The sequence below is a fragment of the Wolffia australiana genome, chromosome 10, assembly GCF_029677425.1.
Source record: "Wolffia australiana isolate 7733 chromosome 10, ASM2967742v1".
NCBI classification, from domain to species: Eukaryota; Viridiplantae; Streptophyta; class Magnoliopsida; order Alismatales; family Araceae; genus Wolffia; species Wolffia australiana.
Genome location: NC_135844.1, coordinates 11,828,748 through 11,837,929, shown reverse-complemented (window position 1 = coordinate 11,837,929; position 9,182 = coordinate 11,828,748). Strand labels below are relative to the sequence as shown.

Sequence of the window (9,182 nt, the reverse complement as noted above, 5' to 3'; positions counted from 1 at the left end):
GTTAGGAAGTTTATAGATATTTTTCCATGCATGAGATACTATGAATAATATTTTAACACTAATTTCACTTTTTGAGACGGATGCCAATTAAATAAAGAACACAATTTTTCAAAAAATATTAAAAACTTATTTTTTCATTGAATTGAACATAAAATTCAATACAAAAGTATGACCTAACACATGCTCACAGCTCCCGCATGCAGACGATTTTTTACAGACTAGGGAAGTTATTTTTAATTTCTTTTTTCGTTTTAGAGAGCTGTGGTGGGCTGTCTGAGCTGAAATTTTTGTACCACTCCAATTTGGTAGTATGCATGTGAACAAAAAAATAGGATGACGACTTACAAAGAAAAATAAATATGGATTCACATTCAAGTATATAAAAATTATATAGGAACCTATATAGTCTTGCATTTCATTACTAAATTCATTTGTAGTAATGAAATTATTCCTTCAGGAAAAAGCAGCCCCCTTTCTTCTTCTCCTTCATCTTCGTTGTCATCATCGTCGTTGCTGGATGGCGTCGACTTTGACATTGAAAAAAGCTCGGGTGCTTACTTGTTGCTCAAGAAGTTCAGGTGAGGCGAGGCCATAGTCGCTCAAGAATGTTGGGCACTTACTTGTCACTCAGCTTGGGTAGTTGCTCAAGAACTTCAGGCAGCCAGTGTTGCTATCTGCCGTGTCCCAATGCCCCAAAAAAATTTATGATGTAGGAATTATGAAACTTATAATAGATTCAAGGGAAAAATTCATGAAGCAAATAGAATTATGGGAAATTATCTGAAATGAAATTTTTATCAAAATATGAATTTGGAATAAATTATTTTAGAATGACTTTTTAAAAAACATTTTATAAAGCATTTATGATTAACTTTTCGAAGCATTATTTTGCATGTTTATGTTAAGAACATCAAACTCGGTTCTGTCAATAGTATATCTGTTATTTTAAAACTTGTGAAGTACAATTTGATCACTACTAGAATCTTCATGGAGCTTAAATTTACCATGTACCCATGTATATATAAGAGAATACTTGGTGAAGTGCTTCGACTAATGATTGTAATTAAGTAATGAACTTTAGGAGGGATTAGACTGATTAAACTCTCTGTTTATAATGTTCTGAGAAAGATTCCTGCATACAAATGATTGATCATGATCCGTGAGGGAGTAAAAATAAAGGTATTGGGTGATATAAAAATTTTATAAATGTTGTCATCTTATCATGTGGGTGTTGGATTGTTGACCTTGTTGACCATATGGGATAAGGGTATCACCATCTTTTCCATGGGAGAAGAGTACACGTAGGGTTAAGTATGCTTAAGGGAGGTTATGGATCATCCCTATAAAGTGCATACGAATTAGGGAAACCAACATCCTGAAGTCGAGCTGCTTACCTGGTCTTCTAGGTCCCTGAACCATAGAGGGAGCCTTAGGCCTTATGGATCCCATTCATAGTTCCAGAGGTGATTCTAGGAGCTCAAGGTGTCGATTCCGCTGTCATGGCACATACATGTATGCTCCTACATCCCTCAAGTGGTATCAGAGCAAGTCGCTTGTTCAGGTTTTTTTCTCAAACAGGTGTTATGTGTGCCTAAGCGCAGATCCTTAAGGGGCCAACGTTGAGACACCCCTTAGGGCGCCTCGCCAAGCTCAGGTGCTTGCACCTGGGCGACATGGCTGGGCCATCCCTTAGGATGGCTCGCTGAGCCCTAGCGCTTGTGCTTAGGCGACCTAGCTGGGCGGTCCCTCTAGGCGTCCCAGCTGGGCCACCCAGCTGGGCATCCCCTCAAGGCGGCCCGCTAAGCCCAAGTGCTTGCGCCTAGGCTGCCCAGCTAGGCGTCCCCATGAGGGACCCGCTAAGCCCAATTGGGCAGCCCCTTAATGGGGGCGCGATAAGCCCAGGCGCCTGCACCTAGGCTGGTCAGCTGGGCGGCCCCTTCAGGGGCCCAATAAGGGCTAGCTAGGCGGCCCCTTAAAGGGGGCCTGATATGCCCAGGCGCCTGTGCCTAGGCTGGCCAGTTGGGCGGCCCCTTAAGGGGGCCCGATAAGCCCAGGCACTTTTGCCTAGGCTGGACAGCTGGGCAGCCCCTTAAGGGGGCTCGAGAAGCCTAGCCACCTGCGCCAGGGCTGCCCGATTGGGCTGTCCCTTAATGCAGCCTGCTAAGGGTGGGCGAAAATGTAAATATACGGCCCATTTTTAATAGCAAAATCGTTACATATTGAGCATTTAATTTATTACAAATTTTATGGCCCATTTTTTACATCTTAAGTTAAAAAAAATGATTTTATGGATGTTTATAAAAATTTTATTGGATTAAGCATAATTTTATATTACCTAATTCCAATTGTTTGTTTCTATACATGGGCTTGCAATCGTTTAATTCCATAATTATTATGATGAATTTTCCTACATGTTCAGTTTAAATTCATGCTGCAATAATCGAACATGTATGATTGCAAAATTGAAATGCTAAGAAATCTTTGCATTTAATCAGGAAAATTTGGGTGATCACCTACGTGGCACCATCTATCAAAATTGCTTTCAAACTTGTATGTTGATAATTCAGATTAATATGTACTCACCTATGTGGGACTATTATGCTCATATTAACATAGGTAGAATGTTGAGCATGTGCTTTAAATATAGAGTATGAAGTACCCTATGATACTATGCTTTATAAATTTCTTGCGCATAACTCAATAGGTCCATATTAAATTTAATAATGAGTTATTGCTTTTATCTACCAACTTGGGGTGAAAATTACTCATATTGAATATTAAATTTTAAATTGTGTTTTGTTTTATCAATTCCTATAGAGCACATTGGCATTCGGGTTGCCATGCTAAGTGGAGCCAATTTTTCTGAATGGAAGGAAGCACTGCTTTACCAACTAGGATTCATGGACTTAGACTTAGGTTTCAATAAAATTAAGCCAAGTGATCCCATTGAGGAAAGTGATGTAGAGTCGCGGGCATATCATGCCAAATGGGTCAAGTCCAACAAATTGTCCCTATCCTTTATGTTGCAACATGTCCCAAGGGACATTAGGGGACCTGTTTCTAAGGATTGTCTAGCTTCTACTTATCTAGACACTATAGAACAAAAATTTGTTGGAAATGAGAAAGCTAAAGCTGGAGTGGTGATTCAAAGGTTTAGCAACACTCGCTAAACAGGATAGGGAAGCGTTCGTAAACACATCATGCAAATGCATGACATTGTTGGGCAAATAGCTGCGCTTGACATACACATTCCAGAAAAATATGTGGTTCACTATATCTTACAAATGCTACCAGAAACTTTTGACATTTTTAAAATCTCCTACAATGCAGTTAAGGAGGTATGGCCACTTAACGAGTTAAGTGTCAAATGCGTCTAAGAGGAGGAACGCCAGGCTGCTAGTATGCTTGAGTCTACGATGAACAACGTGAATCTATCTATTCATGATGATACAAACTAAAAGTCAAGAAACTTGCAGACCAAGCGCCATGCAACAAAGGGACACCCAAAGGCCAGGAGCTTGGCCCCCAAGTTGAAGTGTCACTTTTGCAGAAAGCTTGGTCACACAAAGAAAGACTGCACTAAGAGGAAGGCATGGTTTTTCAAGTGTTAGTCAGGCAATGTAACCTATGTAACTATGCATGAATCAAATCTAGCATTTGTTCCTCAGTCGAGTTGGTGGATTGACTCTGGTGCTACTGTCCACATTTCAACCACCTTTCAGGGATTTCAGAGAAGGCGAATCCCAAATGAAAGTGAAGCATTCATCATCTTAGGCAATAGGATGCGGTTGCATGTTAAATCTATGGGAGACTATTGCATCACCCTGGACATCGGAGAAGTGCTGATCTTGATGGATTGCTTTTTTATTCCATCTTTTCAAGGAAATTTAATCTTTGTAACCAAACTAGTTAAAGACAATTATAGAGTATCTTTTGATTCATTTGGAATGTCTTTAATGAGGGAAAAATACTCCTATTGGTACATTAATAATAGATGGATTATTCAAGCTTAACATTGCTTCAATTGGAACACCTATTTCTTTGGTCAACTCACTCAAGAGGACAAGAATTGCTCAAGATTCTGGTATTTTATGGCATAGAAGGTTGGGACACATATCCCAAGCAAGAGTGGAGAGACTAGTGAAAGAGGGACTTTTAAATTCCCTAGATTTCACTAACTTCCAGAATTGTGTTGACTGTATAAAGGCTAAAATAGTCAATACCTTCAAGAAATCTGCTAATAGAAGCCATAATCTTTTAGATTTGATTCACACTGATGTATGCGCACCCTTTGACCCTTGCTTCACCAGCCAAAAGTACTTTGTTACCTTCATAGATGATTACTCTAGATACAAGTATCTTTACAACATACGTGAGAAATCTGAAGTCTTCACGATGTTTAAAGATTTCAAATTGGAGGTAGAAAAATAACAGGGTAAATCCATCAAATCAATTTGATCTGATAGAGGAGGCGAGTACTATGGTAGATACACTGATAAGGGACAAATGACCTTTTGCTCTATTTCAAAAGGAAAATGGCATAGTCCCACAATACACAATGCCAGGCAATCCCAGTATGAATGGGGTAGCTGAACGCAAAAATAGAACACTTAAGGAAATGGTTATAGCTATGATGGGTCACTCAACCCTGCCAATCTCGTTGTGGGGTGAAGCATTGAGAACAGCCGTGCATATACTAAGTAAGGTTCCTACCAAGTGTGTAGGGCAAACTCCTTATGAGTTATGGACTAGTAAGAGGCCTTCTTTAGGTTACATGCATACATGGGGATGCTCAGCTAAAGTCAAGATTAATAATCCAAATGAGAGGTCTCTGGATTTAAGGTCAGTCAATGCTTACTTCATTGGCTATCCAAAGAGGTCAAGGGGCTACATGTTCTACTGTCCTACACATACCACTAGAATTGTTGAGTCTGATCGGGCCATATTCCTTGAGGAAGGTTGTGTTAGTCGAAATACATTGAGGGATTTTGTCTTTGAGGAGTCAATGGAAAATACCATGGAACCTCATCAAGGTATAGAGGACGTTGGTGTCAACCATCCTCAATTCACTCGCACATACTTGCCAATAATTATCCCAGCAATGGATGATACTTTACGGGCGAGTGTGCCAGTCCAAGAAGAACCTCAACCACCACCATTAGAGGAAACTTAAGTAGATGAAAATCTACATCAAGGTCAAGAGGTTACCCTAAGAAGTTCTACTCGACAAAGAAGGCCAACAATTCCATCGGATTATGTGGTATACTTATCAGGTGAATATATAGGTGAAGGGAAAAATGACCCTAGTACATTTTCACAAGCCATGAGCTCTGGAAACTCTGATCATTGGTTTCAGGCAATGAAGGAGGAGCTTGAATCGATGGATCACAATCAAGTATGGAAAATCAGGGACATACCATTAGGGAAGAAACCAATTGGTTGTAAGTGGGTCTATAAGACTAAACTTAATCCCAATGGAACTGTTGAGCTATATAAGGCCAGACTTGTTGCAAAAGAGTTTACACAAAGAGAGGGCATTGACTACTATAAGGCGTGGGATTCTCGGACTCAGACTTTGCCAGATGTTAAGATACAAGGTCTACTTATGGTTATATTTTTGTACTAGTTGGGGGAGCTGTCTCATGGTCTAGTGCCAAGCAGAAGACGATCGCAGCATCTACGATGGAAACTGAGTATGTGGCTTGTTTCCATGCATCTTCACAAGCCATATGGTTACGGAATTTCGTGTCCCATCTTGGAGCTGTTTGCTCAATCAAGAAGCTCATTCAAATATATTGTGACAATGAAGCTTCTGTAAGGTTCTCCAATAACAACAAGAGCTCAAGTGCATGTAGACACATGGAGGTGAAGTTCTTGGTTGTAAAGGAGAGGATCAGAGATGGATCAGTTTCTATTGAGCACATTGGCACTGGCTTAATACTAGCTGACCCGCTTACTAAGGCACTGCCACTTGGTACCAATTGTGGTCATGTCTTAAGTATGGGTCTGGTCAGTTTCCCTTGACTTGTGCGGTGAGAGTTCTCACTTAAGATATTGATGTATTCACGTGATATTACTTTGTATCTCTGATCGATTGTTCAATAATCATGATTTATTTTCTACAAATTGGTGGAATGAAACTCGAATCACTGTCATGACAATGAGTTTATCCAGTACCCATCATATTGATATTTAATGTCTAATGTAAGTATTTGGTGCATGGTTGGGACTTATGCCTTGATGGTATATTACTGGTATGACCGGTATTTATGAGGGATGTTATGATCAGATGTGATGTGTACAGATGATCCCTGAAATGTGATATTCATTACAAATGTCCGTCAGTCAGGTCAAGTGGGAGATTGTTGGATTTTTGACCTTGTTGACCATATGGGATAAGGGTATCACCATCTTTTCCATGGGAGATGAGTACACTTAGGGTTAAGTATGCTTAAGGGAGGTTATGGTTCGTCCCTATAAAGTGCATTCAGATTAGGGCAATCGGCATCCTGAAGTCGAGTTGCTTACCTGGTCTTCCAGGTCCCTTAACCATAGAGGGAGCCTTAGGCTTTCTGGATGCCGTTCATAGTTCCAGAGGTGATTCTAGGATCTCAAGGTGTTGATTCCGCTGTCATGGCACCTACAGGTATTCTCCTATATCCATCCGTGGGGTGAAAGGACAACCCTTTTGTTGACTTTTATATTACTACCAGATTCCATCTCAAGAGGATGAATTACGTATTGTATTCTGAGAGCGCGTTAGCTTTTTAAAGGAATCAGTTGAATGTTCATGTATTTTTTCGTCTGGTTTTCTTCCGTAGATTCTCCAAAGAATCCTGAACAATTCATTCAAAACGGTGAAAAACATTTCCTCTTCTTAAAACTATCCAAGATACGACTTAATCCCCATACCAGTGTCCTGAGATAAATTTACCATGAGAAACGTTCCACGTTTAGATTCTTTGACAGGGTCGAGGATAATTATGAGGAAAAAGGCTATAGAAATCTTCCATGAGAAAAACTCTGTTTTTGGTACTGCCAATTGAGCAACATATACCAATTGCGCTAGCTGTTTGTTATGCCCCGGGATCAGGATCACTGGTGTTGGCCTCCTGATGGGTCAGGTTATCAAGAACTAAAGAAAAAATGAGCTCAAAAAATCTGCACGTGAAACAGAACTCTGCACTTTCTTTGAAGAACATCTACACTAACAAGCACGGTTGCCTATAATCTCTTCCCTTTATTTCCATACGGTAGTTAACCGAGGTTTCCTTACAAGTTTCAACACACGCTGACAGGAAGAGAAAAACACGAAAGAGGCACTCATCAACTGCGTGGAAAGAGACGCGCCTTAAGAGGGCTCTTCATGGAGACGGTGAACTGCACCTTCTCTCTCATATCCACCTCTTCACCCTCTGGCGGCGCCCACTCAAACTCCTTAATAAGATTACCGATAAAAAAGCCAAGATGAAGCATAGCAAGGCCAAGCCCCGGGCATATCCTCCTCCCCGCCCCAAAAGTTAACATCTTTATCTCTTTAGTCCCCGTTAAGTCCACGCTTTCTCCTTCCCCGCCTTCCAAAAACCGCTCCGGCCTAAACTCTAAAGGCTCTCTCCACAGCTCATCACTCCAGTTCATCTCCGTCACCATGAAGTTAACTGCCCAGCCCTTTGGTATCTTGTAGCCCTCCACATCGGTTTCTTCCATAGCCGCGTGCGAAAGAAGAAAATGCCCAGGCGGGTGCCTCCTCAACCCCTCCATTACCACCGCTCTCAGATAACTCATCTTGCCCAACTCTTCTTCTTCTATTACCGTGTATTCCTTCATCCCCTTCGCCAGCTTCCTCTGCACTTCCGAGTTGTTCACAAGACACGCCATTATCCACTCCAACGAGGTCACCGTTGTGTCGGTACCCCCGTTGATAAACTCGCTGCAGAGGCTGATAATTTCATCGTCTTCTAGCTTCCGACTGCCTTCCTCCTTTGGAACTTGGACCTCAAACAGCGTGTCCAAGTAGCAGATCTCGAACGTCTTCTCACGTTTTTCTCTGCGGGATCGGATCAGCGGGAGGAAGACTTGTTTCTGTCTTGCTCTTAATTCCTTGATCTTCTTCCAGCGATTGTAGAGCAAGAATTTGCCGTATTTAGGGAGGAAGGCGAAGACAGTGAGCTTCTCCACGTATAAGAGGATCTCTCTCTGGATTGCTTCTATCTCCATGACCGTCTTCTCATCAAGCTTATCTCCAAAGCACATGAATGCAAGCAGGCTAAACATGGCGTTCTGGAAGATGGGTACCAGAGTAATAAGTCTCCCGCAATGGGCGTGGAGTTTGAGCTTCTGTAGAAGATCCGCGAGAACCCATCTCCGGGCGGGAGCGAAAACCCTAATCGTCGCAGGGTTGAGGATCTCGGACGAGAGATTACGACGGAGAGCGCGCCAGTGTGGACCGTAGGAGAGCCCGTTAATGGTAAACTGGTTGCCGCTGAGCAGGCTCAAGGCGGGGCCAACGGGTGGCCGGCCTGCGAAGTCGGTGCCGCCTTGGACGAGCATCTTGTGCGTCACGTGGCGATCGGAGACGAGAACGATTCTGAGAGAGCCGATTTTGACGGTGAGGATGGGGCCGTACTTGAGGCGGAGTTTGCGGAGGACAGTCTCTAACTCTGAGAAGCGGGTGTGAAGCCATATCAGGTTTCCGAAGAAGGGAAGTGATAGCGGGCTGGGGGGAAGAGGAAGAGAGCTGCGGCGAAGGCGACGAAGGAGAAAGACGACGGAGATGAAGAGGGTGAGGAAGATGATGAACGGGTTTCCTATCTCCATGGTCGCTTGCCGAAGGAGTTGATGATGAGAGGAAAAAGAAGAGGGGGATAAGAGTTGCGTTTTAGAAAGGGAACTAGTAACAGCAAAATTTAGTGCGAGAGCAACGCGTACCCACCAAGCCGAATATGTTGATCTTTCTTTTCTTTTTTGTTTCAAGAATGCAGTTTGTTCAGTTTTGACATAGTTGTTCAGTTCTTTTTCTGTGCAAAAAACGAACCAAATTGGCACATTCCAACAAAATTAGAACAAAAATCGTACAAAGCAAATGATATAACCGCACGCGGACCTGTGCGATGATCTGTTCGAATTTGATATTGTTCTGTTCGGAAAACTGAACAGAACGAACAATTCGCACAAATTCACAC

General features: G+C 42.2%; 1 protein-coding gene across 1 annotated transcript; it reads right to left on the bottom strand.

Moving 5' to 3' along the window:
* Positions 1-7,220: 7,220 nt before the first annotated feature.
* Positions 7,221-8,867, bottom strand: LOC144708523 (cytochrome P450 89A2-like). Its single transcript, XM_078581895.1, has one exon. The coding sequence runs from the start codon at positions 8,815-8,817 to the stop codon at positions 7,327-7,329; it is 1,491 nt and encodes a 496-aa protein (XP_078438021.1). The 5' UTR covers positions 8,818-8,867; the 3' UTR covers positions 7,221-7,326.
* Between the last annotated feature and the right edge of the window lie 315 nt (positions 8,868-9,182).